The 19987-nt window shown below is 41.6% G+C and overlaps 2 protein-coding genes across 3 annotated transcripts; both read right to left on the reverse strand.

Moving 5' to 3' along the window:
- Positions 1-334: 334 nt before the first annotated feature.
- On the reverse strand, positions 335-14614 carry dcaf11 (ddb1 and cul4 associated factor 11). Its single transcript, XM_034211960.1, has 15 exons — positions 14379-14614; positions 13250-13484; positions 12404-12531; positions 9389-9507; positions 9082-9146; positions 8877-8977; positions 8428-8574; positions 7266-7320; positions 6841-6909; positions 6536-6593; positions 2921-3106; positions 2564-2717; positions 1997-2149; positions 1675-1781; positions 335-1463 (listed from the first exon to the last, which is right to left on the reverse strand). The coding sequence occupies exons 2-15, from the start codon at positions 13468-13470 to the stop codon at positions 1362-1364; spliced, it is 1665 nt and encodes a 554-aa protein (XP_034067851.1). The 5' UTR covers positions 13471-13484; positions 14379-14614; the 3' UTR covers positions 335-1361.
- Positions 14615-17029: 2415 nt separating this feature from the next.
- thtpa (thiamine triphosphatase) lies at positions 17030-19594 on the reverse strand. 2 transcript variants are annotated; one of them, XM_034212066.1, is made up of 4 exons: positions 19476-19594; positions 18241-18310; positions 17561-18058; positions 17030-17451 (listed from the first exon to the last, which is right to left on the reverse strand). In XM_034212066.1, exons 2-4 carry the CDS (start codon positions 18308-18310, stop codon positions 17351-17353), a joined length of 669 nt encoding a protein of 222 aa, XP_034067957.1. In that variant the 5' UTR covers positions 19476-19594; the 3' UTR covers positions 17030-17350. The 2 variants fall into 2 exon arrangements, with proteins under 2 accessions (XP_034067957.1, XP_034067958.1); XM_034212067.1 differs by having other exon boundaries at positions 17561-18055; positions 19476-19589.
- Positions 19595-19987: the final 393 nt, after the last annotated feature.

The following is a 19987-nucleotide window of genomic DNA, read 5'->3' on the forward strand; positions in this document are numbered from 1 at the left end:
AAACCAGACATGTCAAGGAATCTCCGTCTAATTTTAGACCACTTAACTGCATTGCTGTCATTACAATGACCTTCAAGTGACAGCAGCTTATTGTCAGTTGTCTGTTATGCGCTTCTGGCAAATTCAATTTGTAGGGGAAATAAACTGTTCATGTGATCTGTGTTCAGTGTGACGAGTGTCTAAATCGCCACTTCTCCATTTAGTTCACTCCTAACTCTATATGTAATTGCAGCATTTTCTCTGAGTCTCACTTGTGCATGTTTAAAGCTTTGCCGATAGAGAACATTTGAAAACATCTACGTACTTCATTCTCACACAATGTAGTATCCTGCAATACATTGAAAGAAAGCTTTTATTGTTACTGTAAAACAATGTTCTGAGAGTGAACTATGAACACCTGAAAATTGCATATACAGATCAGTGTGTACGTTTTGATCCAGTCCCTTCACAAAGTAATACCTATTATTATCACACACATTCAAATCTTTGAAACAGATCAGAGGTTTATATTGGAAAACACCCAGGGCTTGTTTTACAGAGTAGAGTGCTGACACATGATCAATAATAAGACTTCAGACCATCGCTGTGTTTACTAGAGGGGTTGTGTTTAAACTTGAGACAGTTTGAAGAGGTTTGAACATAAAATCATTATGAAATTGAAAGTAAAAGTCATGTTACGGGTTTCCCGGTCAACTTGGTATAATGGAAAACGAAATAGGATGTTGGCCACTAGGAAGTTTCCCTAATTTGGGGCAATTGGTAAATAATGTGCTGGATTCATATAATATAACCAGCCTTTAACTTGACAGCCCCTCAAATAGGACACAGCATATGTCATTAATAACACCAACATCCTAATCAGCACACTGACAACAATCTAAACCCCCTCCCTGAATGCACATACCATTAAAATACTATACATTTATACAGAATTACCCTTGTCAGTTTCTCCCTGCATCACCCAAAATGGATTTCTATATAACCAACTTACCATTCATTTTTTCGTTGTTCATTAAGTAAGTGCCGTGCTACATGTTTGAGCACGTTTCCCGGGCCAAGTGTAGAAGCTTTGGCTTGTTGACAGTGAGGCAAAAACAAAAACAGAAGCAGGCCGTCCCACTGAGTCCTAATCTGCACTTGGATGTTAGGCTTTATTGCCCTCCAGATTTACACTTTTCAACTTGTTGTAATTGAAATCAATCATATCCAGCATTGAATGTAAAGGATGGTTAAGTCTCCCTGTCCTTCAGGGCTTATTGTCTTCCTTCGTTAGGGTCAGCGGAGCTCTTTCTGCAGTGAGGTCATTTCCTCATCTTTTCATTTGTGTCTCTTCTTCTTCTTCTTCTTCTTCTCTCACCATCTTAAAGGTTTTTGTCCGTCATCGGACAGTCTCTCTCCCGCTCTCTCTCCTCCTCTAGCGGATGGGTCTCTCTGTGCTCCCACATTCGCACCGCTCCGTCCCACTGTGGAGAGACAAAGGTGGATGAGGACAGGGTCACTCAAACATCCTGTCTTTGCAACACTTTTCTGCAAAACTTCAAACTTCTCTTGATTTCATGGTACTGCGTTAACTTGAGAAAACAATATCTGGTGTAATTCCCCTCAATAAACATTTATAATTAAAACAATATCTCTGATCACAAGCGTTTACACATGGACTCCAGTTAGACTCACAGAGCTGCTGATGATGTTGTCCTCGTACGGGTGCCAGCTGACGTCCCTCACACACGCTTCATGACCCGACAGTCTGGAGACCACGCTGCCCGTCAGAACGTCATAAACTGGAAAGAAGACACAAGAAAAATCAACATATTCAGTACTTGTCTGCATCATGCCCCTCTAATTACCCGACTGCATTGATTTCCCATGTAAAACTACACAGAGATGATGCAGCGTTAGAAGGCAATCCACAACATAGGGCCAATACTATAATGGAGACACATAATACCAGTCCTACACATTGCAGACACACATATGATCACATGGTGAGACTCACTGATGATTTTGCCAGTGGAGCAGCCAGAGTAGATGAACCTCTGCCCGGTGGTGAACTCTGGAGAGAAACGGCAGCGGACGAGGGTGTGCAGAACGCCGTGACCGCGGTATGTCATCACCGAGGTGTCGCCTGTCAGCTTGTGTCTCTTCAGGGCTGCAAGAAACACATACAAAACTAAGTGATCACAACTACATAGAGAGCTCATTTATGTCCTTAACATCTGTATTCTGGCTTAAAAAATAGGCAGATGTTTGTTTTTTGAGGATTTTCCCTCCCTGCTGGATTTCATTACCCTAGCTCCCATCCTTCACCTCTCCTCTAGGCCCTCCATCCTCTTTGACTTGCATTGGTTATTTTTCCATGCGCTGTTTAAATAATGTCATATCCCCTCACCCTCAAGACACATGTCCACCCACGTTCCACCTCCCTGTCATTGGCCCTGTCTCGCTCCTTTGATAACGTCACATCATGTTTATCTCCTCCTCTTTTCTCCAGACGTGTCTCCTCTCGTCCTCTAACTTCACCCTCCTGACTCATTCACCATTAGTGTCTCCTTCTCTGCCTCACCTCTCTGGGGAACCTGCTGCCAGCGGTAATCCCAGTTTTGTTGCGTGACAGCCAGACGGGAAGCTGCCAGCCCCTCTTTGGGGGAAAACTTCCTGATGTCCCAGAGCTTGATGGACTGGTCCTTGGAGTTGCTGATCAGATAGCGTGCGTCTCCCTAGCAGAGCAGCAACACATGAGGAGTTTTAGACAGAAAAGAAAACAAACCTCCGGGTAGATTACACTAGGCTAATATTAGCTTTTCATTAATCAACTTCCAACCAATCATCGGTCAAATCCAACTACCAATGAGGCTTCGGTGGAACTTGTCATTGACAGATTGATAAAACAACAGCAGCATTCCTCCCCTCGCCCCCCCACCTTGCTGTGAATGAAGGTGATGCCGTCTCGGTGTCCGGCCAGCTGTCCGACAGGCTGCGGTCTGTCCTCCCGCAGCGTCCGTCTGTCCCACACCTTGCACAGCGCGTCGTCGCTGCCAGAGAAGAGCAGCTGGGACGAGCTGTCGGCGAACGCCACCGCATTCACGTCGTCCTCGTGGGCATCAATCTGCCGAGCAGAAGAGAGAGTCAGTTTTTCTGTGCGAGCATGTGGGGAGATTGTTTGATTTTCTTTGTGAGACACAGTGTGTTATATAAATGACTGTGTGAAGGTGTGTGTGTACGTCAAGATCGTGACAGAAAATGGATGCATGCCTCAGACCCGGCGCCAGAACAAATCTAAAGGGAGGGCATATGATTTGCATGGGAGGGCACACAAAACCGTCACGTGCTGCGGGCCTGCGGCACAATATATATCAAACAGCAAGGCCAACGGCATTGCGTAAAGACGCACACTTATCGCAAACATACACAAATAAAGGGCAACATAGAAGCCACTTTGAAACATTGTGTGCGTGGCAGCACAGACACTGGTAAATCACGAGCAAGGCACACTGGTTACGGATGGCAGCTTCCTCATCGCTGCACTCGGAGAGAAATAGTAGAGACGGAGACGATGAACTGTTTAGCCCGCCTTGGGCATGGTTTATGTTCCGATGCACTGCACTCGGACATGCTGTGGAGTGAATCGAGTCACCTCTGAGAGGGAGTTGGTTGACAGCTAAAAAAGCTATAATATCAATGACAGCTGACACGTAATAACGGCTCCGTGCCAGCTGATCTGCACCAAAGTTCTAATTTCCTTATTTGTTTCCTCTCGTATCTCTCTCTCTCTCCACAAACTCTCACATGAAATGTGTTCTTTTGATGCGGCATGCCTTAGCAGTCCTTTATCAGTCTGTAATGCATGTTTCCAGTCGCAAAAACCTTTGACAGTAAAAGCCACATCAGATGAAGACGTATTTACTTTAAACTGTCTACAGGGGAAACAAAAGGCTGCGTCTGCTTTTAACACATCTTCAAGCCATGGTCTGTTGTACCATGCAGCGGCAAAAGTGCGCTTCTTTCCTGAAAACAATCTCCCTGGATAACGATCCAGCTTCACCTGCTTGGGTTTATTAACCCCAGATCATCGCTAACTCAGCCCCGGGGTTTGCCGAGGTCAAGCTTGTGACATTAAGGCGTGCTGCTGCAACGGCAGGTGCAGAGTCGCCAGCAGCACCATCGGCTGCAGTTCTTTCATCGCTATTTCGTTTTAATAAATCCTTAGACCTTTTAAGCCAATTTTTTATGTCCATTTTGTAATTCAAACAGAAATGAGAGTCTACAGAATGCACAATAAACAAATCCAGAATAGGCGGCAGAGTGTGACGCTGTGATTGGTCTAAATGAGGACGAATCACAAATCACAACAGACACATGCATTTATTTGACGTAGCCTGGCGCCTGCGATTTTTTTTGTTTGTTCTGACATCACATACATCGTAGCATAAAAGTTCACAGTTTATTTATAATTTAATTTTTAGAAATAATAAAAAACGTGTTTATTGGGGGAGGGCAGGAATGTCAAATGGGAGGGCCTGGCCCTCCCACGGCGCCGGGCATGGCATACCTCCTCAAACCAACCTATCAATGCTTGAGTTGAGGCCCAAAAACTTGTTTTGGGAGGTCACGTGTACACAGTATTTCCTGTTTGATTTATTGGCAGACACATCTTTCTGCCAGATTGAAGGACACCGGCTCAGGAAATTACATTATCAGCACACTTCTCTGCCGCAGATGAGCAGGGTGGAGCTACAAACTAGCTTTTGGAAGTGTAGCGACAGTACAATGCATGTGTTGTGTACTTCTAATTTCCTTTCTGTGGTGTTTTGACACACACATTCGTCTAACAACGGGATGACGCTCACTCTGCAATTACAGCCATAAAAGTAGTGACCTTTGGATCCATATCCAATAGGTTTAGGATACTGTTTAACCAATAATCCAACGACAATTGTTAACCCATTCTAGGTTGACTATATATGCCTTTGTATTATTTCTTTGTCCATTTTGTCCCAATGTTAGTCAGTTTGCAGACTTTGCACAATAAAAGCCTGGAATCGACCAGTGTTTTACATTTGTTCACCCATTTATGCATGGTCCTCGATAAATTATAATTTATAATAATAAATGTATTAGAAATTGGCCACAGGCAATTCATGTTATTAGGTTTTGGTTTTCTTGGTGGATTCGTGAACAATAAGTAAGATATAAACTACCACCAGACAGACCCGGCGTCATGGGTGGGCCCCATGGGGCCGGGCCCGCCCATCCAGGATTTGTGCCCGCTGTTTTAATCAGGGCTGAATACAACATTTTAATTGTTATATTATTATGTTTGTTGTTTTTATTTGTAGGGCTTTGTCCTAATATTTATTTTTGTTTTAAACTATGTTGAAAGAATTGTTTAATATAGTTTTTTTATTTTGCTATGAAATTCTGAATGAAAGGCTGCGCACGAGACTGGTTTTTCGCTGGGTTGAGTCGTGTGGGTTTTTGAGTGAGATGCGGCACAGCAGCCTGTCAGTTTACTCTTGCTAGGTTAGTTTGGCTATTATCATTTATATTTATCTGCAACAATGGATATCAGGAAGTGGTTCACGAAAGGAATATGGCAACTCAGCGCCAAATGCAGGCACATTAGAAGAAATCAATTACGTTAGCAAGCCAGCCAGGGACAGGGAAGGCTGGCAATCAATTATATTTTGAAGAGAAATTGACTCAAGCTGGCTCTCTCACAAACTCCTGCTCTGTGCGCAAGCAGACCGCTGCACAGGCTCTCTGCCTCGCTCAATCTCTCTCTCCCCCTTTCTCTCCATCACTCAACCTCACTCCACCTCTCCACCCTGTGTGCGCTCAAGTTTGCCTGCGTGCTTGCTCAAGTTGGCACAGCGTTACAAATGTGCCACAAAACCAACCAATGGATGTATAATAAGACCGTCAACAGCCTTATGGCAACCTAAAACCCCTCTCTTTCCGTAACAACAATTCACGAGCGCCTCCCTCCTCCCCCCCCCCCCCCCCGTTGACAAATGTCGAGCGTCTAACAACCCCCCTCCTTTTGACAATTCAGATTTCCCGGGAAATGTAAGTGTCGGGGTGGGCAAATCAAATGCCTGCCCAGAAATTTATGTCTGCCGCCGGGTCTGCCACCAGATGTATTCTTGAGGTGAAAAATAGCAATAATAGGAAAAGAGGTTTAGAGATTAAGCGCAGACACACTGACGGAGAGGTAATAACAAAGACTGAATAAGAAAGAGCACAAGACAGTGGTGAAGCAGATGGTAATGGGCAGCTACTGACTACACAGAGGAGAGTTGTGGGGAGAGGAGGAGGGAGGAGGGTTTAACCCCTGTCCCACTGCAGGGTGGAGCCTGACTCTCTGCTGCTGCGTTACAGACAGAGGGGCGGTGTGAAACTTTTTGTGATGGAGGTCCGCTAATGTCTGGCTCACCTTGATCGCGGGATGATGCACAAACAGACAGAGGGGACGTGACACGAAAGCCGGTACAAGCGGACCCACAAGCAAAACAAAAAAACAATTAGACGCACTAACCTTCAACGTTCGTTTATTCTGCTCAAGATCAAAAACGTAAAGGCAGCCGTCATTCGCTCTGAAAGGAGAGGGGAGAGAAATTGAACACATTTTAATTAAGAGGTTGAATAAGAATGATCTTGCTTTTCTGAGTGTGCTTTCCTATTTAAGAAAAGTGTTTTATCTACAGAGCTCAAGTATTCAAAAATAAGCTTAAAGGAGAGTATTTCACTGGCTGCTTGAATTCACATTTCTGAAAGAGACTTCAGTCCTCGTTTCAACCCTGTCAGTCACTGCCTTGAAACATAAAAGCAAATTGTACTCACCCTCCCAGGATCTCGTTGCCATCTGTGGACGCAGCCAGTGAGAACACACAGAACCTCCTCTCATCTGGACTACAAAGCACAACACACAAGCAGGTTGACACTGTAGCAGTAGTTGCTATTGAATCACACAGCCTATTGTATGTCATCACACACCAAATAAGATAGATAAAGGCACGCATCACCTCTTAAACAATGCTTTTGTTACGAGTGATGGGATTATAATGAAAGTGCTTTGTTGAAATAATGATCTCTTCCCTTCACAGAGTAACACACACACAGACAGAGTGAGAGGATGGATGTTGAGGTGACATGTTCTGACAGCGTCATTCATCTAGGTGCTAATGGAGGGAGAGGAGGGCGGCTGGTAGGCAGTGATAGATTACCTGCTCTGATGTGTTATAAGTTACTATGAGGAAAACACTAACTTGAGGTCCAGGGCGGTGTGGTTTTCACTGTCTCCATCTATACTGCACAAATGAACTGTGGGGCAAACAGACAGAGATAGAGATTATATTAATACAACATCATATATGAGCTTTATTTTCATTCATATTTATTTTTCTTATTATTATTTAAAGAAAAGGTTGTCAGGTACTTAGATAGTGTCACATCCCCAGTTTTTGAAGAAACTGAAAAAGAACCCAAGTGATTCTGTGTATGGGGCAGCAACAAAATATATTTAAACACATAAAAAAGGCCAACCTAGAAAAATCTACAGTATTTATTTAATATGTTTACAGATTGACCTCGCTTTCCAATATGGAACTGAAGCCATTACTATGCTTTCTCACCAGACTCCATTGACAGAGTCATACAATAACACAAACAAGGGGTGGGACATCTCTAATTGGTTGACCAATCACAACAGAGCCAGCCAGCTAACCAATCAGAGCAGAATAGGCTCTGGTTTCATACAGGAAATATAGAGAGCTTTTTGAACATTAAAGCATGTAAACATGTCACAGTAGAAGCACAACATACAAATAGAACATGAGCATTATTGGGCCCCTTTAAAATAGTTGTTTTTGTCAAAGGAGTCTGGTGCCTAAGAGATTAACGGCTTCAGTTCCCTGACGCAGAGTAACGTTGTGAATTCTCAATATACCGTACACCTTAACTGATATTGACGAAATGTTGTTCCACGGCTATTCTTCCCTTGCTTGAACTCCTATCTTCAGTCAAATGCTAATATAGATAACATGGCTATTCTAGAATCACTAGGTGTTCTTCACTGATTAGCATTATTGACTAACTGCATAGAGTGCCACGTCCTAAAACCCGGAAGCACGCTTCTTCCGGTTCCCTCGACAAAAAAGCAATGCAATTTCTCCATAGGATTTTGGAAAATAGCTCGAAATAAGGTAACACATTTAAGAGACGGATCACATTTTGTTCAGTCGGATAATATCCACATGCCTACTTTTATAATTTTCGAATCATAAATCTAATCGATAGATTTATGATCTATAGCAATAGAAATTGCATTGCTTTTTTGTCGAGGGAACCGGAAGAAGCTTACTTCCGGGTTTTAGGATGCGTCACTGTGGCACTCTATTATATTGTATGTTAGGGCTCCGTTAGCCTTACTGTAGTCAGACCAGCTGGAGTAGAGCACATTCTGAGAGTCAGGGGTGAAGCAGACGTCCAGCACGCTCCACCCCACATCCCGAGCCTTCACTGTCCGCCGTAGGTGAAAGCGTCCCCGGCTGGTGTCGTACAGGCGGATGTTCTGGTCTGCAGCGAGGAACAGGAAGAAATGTAGTATATTATATCATTTGTGGCTGTTATCACATGACATTACTTTGGCCCTCGTCTTGTTGTTCGCTCACAAGACTTATTTTCGAATGTTTCAAACAAATCTGGTGTCTGATAGTTATTTTCAGCAATAGCGCAATACTGGTCTGTCAACGACCATGACACTACACAAATGGCCCTGATTATTTAGTGGTCCACGTTGTTTTAAACAAACACTACGACTCATTATCAGGTCTGTTTCAGTTCCTCTGGGTTCCAATGTTGGATCTCGGGATGTTTACCTTGGCAGGCAGAGAGGAACATGTTGCCATCCTCGCTGTACACTCCACAGAAGGCTTTCTGCTGGTACGTATCCTTGTGGGATACATAGTTTGGCAGAAAACTGCGAAGGGAAAAAGGTCAAAATAATTTGATTGATTCTCTGTGTGACCATCTTGTAATTTGTTAAGAGATATTGAAAAGGTGTAGAATTTAAAAAGTACTTACTGTGTTCGGATACGACTGCACTCTCCGTGGGAAAAACTGGAGCCTCTACATCTGCCTTGTTCCCTCTAAAAGAGTAGGTCAAAAAAGAAAACAACAAATTGGTCAACATTAAGTGTGTTTCAAACTGTACTGACAGAACAAGTGACCTAAATCATCTTTGATATTGGCAAACTTCGTAAAAATTAATTTACAAATATGTGGAGGAAACTGATAAATACTAATAATCTTTGTTACATCATGAGTGCTGAAAATGGGCCAATTTGATTCTACATTATTGCTGCTTTTGTTTGTATCTCTGCACTCTGACCTCTGTTAGCATGTGGGTGAAACTGTGTCGGTTTTTCAGCGTAGAGGAGCCGGTGGCCAGCAGGATCTGAGTTCGGATCTCACTCTGGTCCACTTCATGCGTGTCTGGTTGGGTGTCCACTGGTTGAAAACAAGACTTGGTATTACTTTCTATCCGACATCAAACTTTCACAATTTGTTACAAAAGATACATTCTGATTCAAAATTGTGGCTGCATATTTATGAGAACAAGCTGCTGCACTTTCCTACAACTGCCACATTGGAATATTTGGATGACCATTTGACAAATGATACACAAACAACTAAATTATACTGTTTTTTTATCCAAACATTTTACAGCTAAACAATTAATTTAAAGGTCCCATGTCATTCTTTTCTGGTTATTACCCGTCCCCTTGTGTTATGAAGGTTTTTCTGCATGTAAACGGTCTGCAGAGTCAAAAACCCTCAAAGTACACCCTGTAGCGAGTAAAACTCTAACACAGAAAATACCTGTCTATGCCCCAGAACGCCTCGTTGGAGATTTCTCTTTTTCTTCCTGGGTATGGTGACGTGCCCATACCCAAATGGACCAATCCGTGGAGCTCCTCACACACACACACTCTCTCTCTGTGGCGAAACTGTAACGCCCTGGGGGGGGGGTGCTAGTGGAGCCTCGCAGCGGCGAAACTGTGGCGCACTTACACTGTAGGTGCGCCGCGTTTGGGGGTGCTTCCTCCTTCCCGCGTCCATTCGCGATGTCTCGCAGACCCCACGCAGCAATCAGGAAATGAACCCAGCTCACACTGTACGCTCCTCGCAGCAGCGAGCCGCGCAACGTCCCGCCAACACGGCACCCAGACCCCACGCAGCATTCTCATCTGTTTGTCATTACTGGTGTCATTTCCTGGTTGCTAACGCCATTGTAACACAGAATGTTCCTCTGTAACGGTGGTGAACTCATCCGAACAGAGTGGGCGAGCTGACCAATCAGAGCACACTGGGCTCACAGGGAGGGGGGGGGGGCAGGAGCTCCAAAAAGCCGTTTAGGACAGAGAGTGAATACACATACTATACAGAGATGCTGGATGAGAAACCAATGTGAGTTTGGAACATTGAACAATATAAATCTATTCTAGAAGACCTCAACAATGGAATTATGATCAGTAGAAATGGCCATGACATGGGACCTTTAACATTAAAGACTTTGAAAAAAAAGTATTTGTTGTAAGTAATTACTTAACAACTGACAACCTTTCAAAACACAGTAAAAACAGTTCATACAACTTACTTTGTTTCCTTTAAATAACATTTACTTTGGGTATTACTTAATACAAACAATAGCATTACTGTTAATTGCTTTTCGTCTTAAATTGAAGGATTCAACGCATTGATATGTATTCATCATGCTTCTGTTACTGGGTATTGGGTGGATTCCAACCAGTGGCGTAGCCACCATAGGGCCAGGGCGGGCCTGTTACTCATTGGCTTGCTCTGAGAAAAGCAAACATTTTTATTCACCCATTGAGAATATCCAAGCATTCAACGTGACATTTAAGTGAACAAATATCGAGTAGAATTAATGTTGTATGTGTTTTATCCTCTGAACGGAACTCATTTCCGGTAAAAACTGGTTGTTGGTTCCGGCGCGCGCCCAATTAGTAACGTGAGAGAGCTGCCTGCAAATGATGCTCTCATCTAGCAGCGATCCAGGGCCCGGCTCTCCGACTCCGGAGACTATACTGTTACGGCTGCTTGCTCCACGGCGCTAGCAGTGCTCCCTCCAGCTCCCAGTCGTCAGCATGAAGCAGGTGTAGGCCTACCCGCTGATCTGTCTGCACTTGATGAACCGCCTTCACAGCCAAAACTGAAGAAGTTCCCCTACACTGTTAATCATGGAAAATCAAGGTGCTTCTCATCGAGGTGGTATGAACATTTTCCCTGGGTGGAATACAGCGCAAGTACGGAAGCGCTTTTCTGTAAAATGTGCAGACATTTCCCCAGCCCAGGAGCTGAAGGTGCCTTCAGGAGGGATGGATATGTAGACTGGAAGCACCTGCGTAATTCGTTGGAGAGACATAAAAAAAGCGAGGACCACTGCAAGTCCATGAGCAGGTTTGAATGCTACAACCTATTGTTGCTGTTACCTAGTGCAATAAAAGAGTTACCTAACGATTGTAAATAACTAAATTTGTGTTCTGTGAAACTGAAAAGGATATTACATTGTTTTTGTTACTTTCGTTGCAGTTGTAAATATGTCTTAAATGTAATTTAGGTTAACTTCTTGTTTTATTTAGAGGCCTTTATTTTGAAGGCGAGTTTACGCTGTTGACAGGAAGTTGTTGTTGCTATGGAAACAACGTGGCAGAGAAAAGAAGCGGAGATTAACGGAGAAAAGTAATATCTGCATATAAACACGGAGAAAGTAAAGGATAACGTTTATGTTTAAGTTTAGCACCCCCCGAAGAGGCACAAGGTTGGTATTAACTAGTCTATAATGTAAAAATGTGGGTTTTGTGCTAATTCGTTTGGCTATGCTGTTTTGTAGCTTTGCTGTCTGTTTACAGTTAACATTTGGTAGTATGCTAAAGTGATTCTAATACGAATGGAGCCTAAATGTATTTGTTATTTTTGTGTCTTTATAGCTCTTACGTTGATATTGGAGATCATCAGTCAAGTCTTTGACCATTATTCGGAGGGAAATGCTACAACGATGCTTGGCAATGGGCATTATTATATATTATTATTATTATTATTATTATTATTATTATAGGCCAGGCCTACCTTAAAGTAATTTTCCCCCCTGGAAAAAGCCAGCCCACCCTATTTTATACAGGCCCGCCCTAAAGTAAATGTCTGCCTACGCTACTGATTCCAACCAAACAGAAGACAAACAGAAGTGCAGTGTCCCAAAACACAGCTAATTAAAACAGGATGTAGATATGTGTGTTTTAACAGAATGTCAGAGAGAAAGCAAGATATCATTTATGGCTCTACCTTTATACCTTCACAGTGAACAGTGTCAGTGGGAGGTTACCTGGGGGGTTGTAGCGGTCGCCCAGTCGCCCTTCCCAGGCTCCGTCGCTGTCCTCGTCAGAGTCAGAGTACGACTGGACCAGCTGCAGGCCTGTGGCCCCGCTGCCGTGGACCAGTCGGACCTGGCCCCTGCACACACATAAACACATTCAATCCAAATTAGATACACAATGGAAAGAACATAACCCTCCTCCACAGGAAATAGTGTGCATGTAAAATAATTTCAAGGAAAATCGGAGAACATTGGAACAGAGTGTTGAATTTACTCATACTTAAATGTTCATTCAGACAACAGATTGGTCCAGCAGCAGCACAATGGGGAGACAAGCTAGCAGAAGTGCCATTGTGTTGTGGGTAAAGATGTATTCTTGTAATGTTTTTTTCACTCCAATGTAACACATGGAGAAACAAAGGACCTGCCACTGTTAAGGATCAGTGCTTAAATGTGTGGTGGTTCACAGGAGGAATATTCAAACATTTCCCAGCCACTTAAACGGCTTTGAAAATCAAACATGTATAAGGATCGGAAATTCCCCAATGCCCCCAACACTTCTTAGCTTTAGTGATGTGATGTAATGAATGGTTTACAATATTTGCTCCCTTGACAGACATTTAGGATGGTCTGTAGATTTAACAGGATTTCAAGGGATGAGTTGTTACATGTTTTAAGTATTCACTTACGCTACCTTTACGAGACGCCAGAAAATATGAAATACTATTTTTTACTGATTGAACACTTTTGTTAAAAATGAATAGAGACAAACAACAAACTGGGCACAGAGGTGCAAAGTACACATGTTATTGACTGTTTTACTATTAAGGCCATTACAACATCCTCTCTCTTCACCTTCTCAGTAGGTAAGCCAGCACTTCAGCTAAGTCAACGTCCTCCTCTGAAGCTGCCGGTCGGTCTCCTTGTTGCCTGTCGGCCGTCCTGCGGTCCCGGCTGCTGCTGCTGCTGCTGCTGCTGCTGCTCTGGTTCGGTTCTGCTGCGTCTGACTGCTCAGCTGGGTTGCCACTGGAAGAGCCCCTTCCTCCAGACATCCCAGAACTGGACTGAGAGCCCATAGACTGAAGAGGGCCTGGCAGGGAGAATCATTTGGAAATTAAATAACAGTTTTAGATTTACCTGGGGAAGCCATGTACACAAATAACAGTGTAATAATGTGTAATAATTCGAAATGATGGCTCGCAGTTTAAATCAAGTCTCTAAATAATTCCCTTTTTTCCCGTATACATAAGTGCTTTTACTCATGTGCTGTACTTTATTTACAGATATTCGTACTTTATTTCCTCCTGCTTTATACCTCTACTTCACTACATTTCAGATGGAAATGTTTTTGACCTATTACTCTACTACATACATTTAATAACTTTAAAAGTGACTTTGCAGATTTTCTTTGACGACAAATTATACAACAAATAATTATGTATTTATTTTTGTAAACTACACAGCAGTATTTAAAGTTTCACCTTCTACCAGCTTCAATATTAAGTAATTACAAATGAATGCATCAATAATTATATTTAAATAACCATCATTATATGATTCTGAAATGGGACATTCAGTGCATCAAAACAACCTTTACTTTTGCTACTAGAAGTATATTTGGATGCTAATACTTTTTCAATGTATTCATTGTTCTTAATATATACTATTGATATTATAACTAAAGTCAGAGATCTGAATACTTGTTCTATCAGTCTTTATCTTATTCACCATCAAGTACCTCAGGTCGTATAACAATAAAGGAAAAGATAAACCAGAAGTTAGGTAAAAATGGCTGAACAAGACAGCTTTGTTTTAGCTCAACTGTCATCATCAATTCCAGTTATTTGCTCAAGCCATTGCACTGCCACATCTTCTAATACTCAAACTCCATGTCCTGAAAACAAATCGACCAGCATCAGTGCTAGCTCTAATGATTGAGGTGCAGAGGTTGGTGTTGCAGAGCTAGCTCAGATGCTAACGGTACCGTTTGACTGTCAGACGCTCTTCTTGACAGCTCGTCGGCCAAACTCTTTGTCGTCTCGGTGCGAACTTAACAATAAAGCCAACGCGTGACTCCCGCAAGTTCTAATATATAACGTTTATCACACACAATGGCTGACGTTTGGCAGCACAGTGTTTTATCAGTAAGCTAGCAGGGCCAGTCCGTGAATCGCCATGTTGTTTACAAAAGTGTGAAAAAACCCTGCGCGTGCCCCTCCCTGCCCTTCTCTGTCACGTGATCAGCCGCGCTGTCGCTCCTGCCAGATGTATTGCCTACTGATAACAAGTTAACTGAAAATCAATGGGGCACTTCGCATAGTTCAAAACAAAGCAGTGTTGAGGTTTGAAACTGCTTCACAAAACTAACAATTAAAACAAATATACAGAGTAACTATAAAGCCAAGTGTAAGGCAGAAACCAGAAACAAAAATAAGATTTTAGGATTTACAGCTTTAGCATAATAACATGTTCAAATGTTAAAATGTGCCTCTGAGCATTTCAAAGATTAGTTGACTTGGGTAGATGGCTTTATGGATCACTTACAAAATAAATAAGAAATAAAGGATATAGTCCAAATTCCTGAAAACATTAAAAGATGTCACAATTTAGAGGCAATCTCTGGGGTTGAATTTGCAGCACATTAAGTGGCATGTGTTCATAATCTCATAATCCATACATGTTTGACATTTGCCTCTATTAGCCAGGCTGGATCACCTGGTCCCAAGCCACAGATTCACTGTCTCGTAAAGAATAATAGAAACTGAAATGTGAAGCTTGTCATGTCACGCCCTGCATCATTAGCTAAATAAATAGTCAAACAAAAACATTCAATGTCGCAACAAGCTGTTCAATTGAGAAGCAATTTGCTGCATTAGTAATAGTTTGGGATGTAAATCTGCAGGTATCTCACATAATGTGAATCCATTCATGGTTCAATATATGTGCATATTCACACAAGGGTCAATTTAGAAATGTGTTGGGGTATTTAGGTTAAAGCAGTTCAAGGTGGAGATTTGGTGATGTGGCCTGTTTTTAGAAATCTCCCCTAATATGTTAGACTGTGCTGTTCTGGGGTGCAAACAAGAATCAGGTGCCTCAAGTCATTATTTGCCAAAACCCCTCAGCTGAAGCAGAGATGCTCATTTTAGTTACGATTGTTGTCATATGTTAATTATTTGTAAATAATTAATCAAGTAAAAAAGTTCTACATTAATGTAGCACTGTATTGCTATCAAAGTAAGACATGCTGTGTCTGTGCAGTCTGTTGTGCCAAAAACAAAGCTGATATAAAGGTGGGTTGAACATGTAAACATAGGCTTAAAGATGACCTTAAGGCGGTCTCAAAAGGTTGAACATATCATCAATATTCATTCATGATTTATGCAACACTTGTAATGTGTAAACACTTGTACTGTGTTTCATGCAAAATTTAAAGTAGAATATTGTTTTGTGTTATCTTGTATGAAGAATGCAGCTGCATTTGGGGCGGTGGTGGCGAAGTCGATAGGGACTTGGCTTGGTTACTGGAAGGTCACCAGTTCAAGTCCCGGCAAGACCAAGTGCTACCGAGGTGTCCCTGAGCAAGGCACCGTTCCCCACACTGCTCCCTGGGCGCCGTTCAAAATGGCAGCACACTGCTCCTAGGATGGGTCAAATGCAGAGAAACAATTTCCACACGAGGATTAATAAAGTATATCAGATATCAAATATTAAGTTTGAAAAGAAAGGCAGAGTAAGTCAATGTTTGTGCATGAAGTTGGCCTCCAGCTGTCCGAATGCAGACTGATACACAAGAGAAGCGTTGGTGTGTTTCTCTCAAATGACTGATGATTGCTCTCGGAGTGAAGTTGCCTATATCACATTACCCTTCATTGTTTAATTTGTTATTGTGTGTGCGTCACAGGTGTCCAGAGAAAGGTCCCAAAACCAGGTGTTGGTACAGTAGAGACATGATCAACAGAGCAATCCAGCGGAGGGCTGATTTCAAGCTCTCAGAGACCCCCTCCATCACCTCCGACTGATTGGTCACAGCCTGAAATTGAAGACGACGATCAATGCGTGACAGTGGTAACCCATCTTTTGTCTCTCTCTCTCTTATGGAGGAATCAGTGTTGTTGTTGCAGTACTGCAGATATGGATGATTGTGCGGATTTGAATGAAGACACAGCAGTAGACTCCTGCAGCGTCTGCATACTAATTACAATGAGATCTATTTTGCTTAAAATGAGCATGCTGCCTTTTGCTCTTGTAGTGGCTACTTTAACTTATCACATCATAATGAAAAGACACGCTATGATTTAATACACAAGTCAAATGTTCTTTTAAAACGTAAAGCTAAAATATAGGCCAATTGATTGATTATAATGCAAATTATAGAAACATCAACATAAATGTTACATATTTATAGAATCTAGTGCCGAGTGGAGCTGCAGAAAAATGAATCACACAGGTTTGATGATGTAAGACCAGGGGAAGATATATTTCCATCTCTCAATCATCTCTCTATAGACAAGAATAATCCAGCTGCTGAAGTCAGTTTAAAAATTAGCCATTTCTGCCCTATCACCTTCTTCAGGGAGTGTCATAAATGTCTGAACATCTGTTATTTAATACAACACACACAGTACAAAACAATCATTGTTAAAGGCAGTGAACAGTATTGCACCCCACATTTATTTGCAGTATTCACACTTCCTCTCACACTCTTCATATTACAGCCAGACAAAAATATAACTGTTGCATGTAGGACACAACCATTAAGCAACCTGCAAGTGTACATTTCAAGGGCCTATTGTTTTCTAAAATTCCTAATGCAGGATGGGGGATTGAGGTCTTTACAGTAAGGGAATATACTAAGTCTGGACAATTTATAGATCAAATGTAAAAGGCTCAGTTATATAGATATAACTATGTACATCTTAAAAACTATTTAACCATTTGTGTTACAGATATGTCCTACAAAATATGTTCACTCAGTAGTCTTGCAAAGTGTTCTGGGTGATTTCTCCTAAGGTAAGCATGCATTTTTCCTTCAACACGCTTATCTCCGGTCAGACCTGTAAAAAGGAAGAACATATTTAGAGATTAGCAACATATGTCGTATTACAGGTATATAATGATTCTGAATGACTAATGGGTTGGGCAGTTTGACAGGTTTGAGCTCACCCAGCTTTCCAGCCGTTCTCTCAATCTTCTTCAGGGCCGACTGCACATCTCCTCCCTCTGGAAGTAGGACCTCTATCTCCCCCACATGGAAGCCAAAGTCAGCTTCATCCAGATCTACCTGCACCCCTTCCTCCTCTAAAGTAAACGACCTCCTCACTGTTGTAAACTCTGCAAAGCACACAAGATTATTTCTGCTCATCCAAGACTCCTCCTCTTGCGAGGGGCTCGTCTCCGTCTCACTGTCCTCACAAACGTCTTTTATGACCTCTTTAACTCTCAGTTGAATTTCAGGCAGATTTGTTATCTCCTTGTAGCGGGAACACATTGCTGCTGCTTTAGATTGTTCTCCAGACGTCTCTTCTGCCTTGTCCGCTGTTGTTGGGCACTTCAGCTCCCAGCACCCATTACGTTTACGCAGCCACATGTCTTTCAAAGTAAGATCAAACTTTGGGGTGTCAAAGTACTGGTCACAAAACTGCCGTTGACCAAGACACACTGCTGAATAAAAAAGAGGAAGATAAATAGATTATTGAAAAAATGTACAACTAAATATAAAAAACTAACGAGGCTGATTCATTACATTCCTTCAGTGAACATTTAAAAATGGATGTGGATCAAAGCATCATTTAAATGCCTCAGTTCATAATTTACACATGAGTAATGTGTAATTAAACACATACCCCCGATCTCCTCCAGGGTTTTCAGAGTGTCGGCATTGCACACAAATTTTCTCTCCACTTCAACACTCATCTGAAATAACAGAACAAGATCAACACCAACAATAATGTATGGCCACAAATACAACTGAAGATATGATAATTATCTGTATGGTAATAATACTTAGAGGCAGGTGTAAGTTTTATTTGAGAATTATAAGATTAATATTATATATAATGAGAAATGTGCTTTATACATACAAAATACAAATAATAATGTATCAATATAAATAAAATCCCAGAAATTAAATAATCTAAATAATTCAAAATGTTGTTCCATTTAACTTGTTAGTGTAAAATGAGTTTAACAAAGGTATGCACGACTAATCAGAGATGGAAAAAGTACTCAGATCTTGTACTTGAGTAAAATTAGAAGTACCAGAGTGTAGGAATACTCTGTTACAAGTAAAAGTCCTGCATTCAAAAGAGTACAAAAGTATTAGCATCAAAGTTTATTTAAAGTACTTAAAGTAAAAGTACTCATTGTGCAGATTGGCCCATTCCACAATAATATATATGATATGTTTTATAATTATTGATCATTAAAGTGTTATCAAAGCTGTTAAAGTTGCAGTTAGTTTTAATGACTTTGTATGCTGCAGGGTAGCTTGTGAATTTATTTCAGGTGTAACTAAAGTCTGATTTAAGAGTTGATTATATTTCACATCATTAATCAAAATCTGCAAAGTAATTAAATAAATGTAGTGGAGTAAAAGTACACAATTTACCTCTGACATCTAGTGGAATAGAAGTACAAAGTAGCATAACATGGATATTTACTTGAGTATTTTTTGAATATTCAAGTAAAGTACAAGTATCTCACAATTGTACTCAAGTACAGTACTTGAGTAAATCTATAGTTACGTAACACCAGTGCGAGCAATAAACACAACAACAATGTTATACACTCCTTCTGTAACATAACCTTGGTTGCTCTTGCGTTTTGCAAAATACATTATGTTAAGTATAATTTCATTTGAAAGCTCTACTGCAAACTGTCTGTAAATGCTCCAAACTAAACTGTTATTGTTGTAACAACTGTGTTCTTTACACCGCCGCAGAGCTCAAGCAGCCACACCTGTCATCATGCACAGGCTCGAAGCTGCTGCAGGCTCATAAGTAGATCAAGTAAAATCACCAAAGTGAACTAGAGAGCAGCAAATACCACCATCAAAGTAGAAAACAGTACACTCACACACCTTCACAAGTCAAGTTCTAATGTGCATATAATTCGGCACCAAAAAGCCAGCGAGACAATCAATCAGCAGCACAAACACGTCAGCGCAGTTTATTTTGCACAGGCGTAATTGGAGACACCTTTCAGGGTATTCAGGAACATCACTTCCTGTCCCGGTAACGCAGGGGCATACAGATGGTGCAGTTTTAATCCCCTCTGCTTCATAAATATTTATTCCACATACTCGACTGTTTATGTGCGCCACACCTATCATTTCATTGAATTAAAAACAAGTGATAAACCGCGCTCATAGTGCTGCGTAAGGGCTCTGCAGTCACATCTCCATTATTCAGCCTTAATTAACTCGTCACACTCTTTGTGACAATCCAATTTGGCAGAATGGGGACTCATTTTGTATTCACCTTTTAATGTAAAAAAGAGGGAAGATTCAGTGTAATCTAGGCATCGACACACTTATTGGGGGAACAAATATAATGCATTTTTTCATGCCTTCTCTTTATTGCTCAATTATGA

The sequence above is a fragment of the Gymnodraco acuticeps genome, unplaced genomic scaffold (assembly GCF_902827175.1).
Source record: "Gymnodraco acuticeps unplaced genomic scaffold, fGymAcu1.1, whole genome shotgun sequence".
Lineage (NCBI taxonomy): Eukaryota > Metazoa > Chordata > Actinopteri > Perciformes > Bathydraconidae > Gymnodraco > Gymnodraco acuticeps.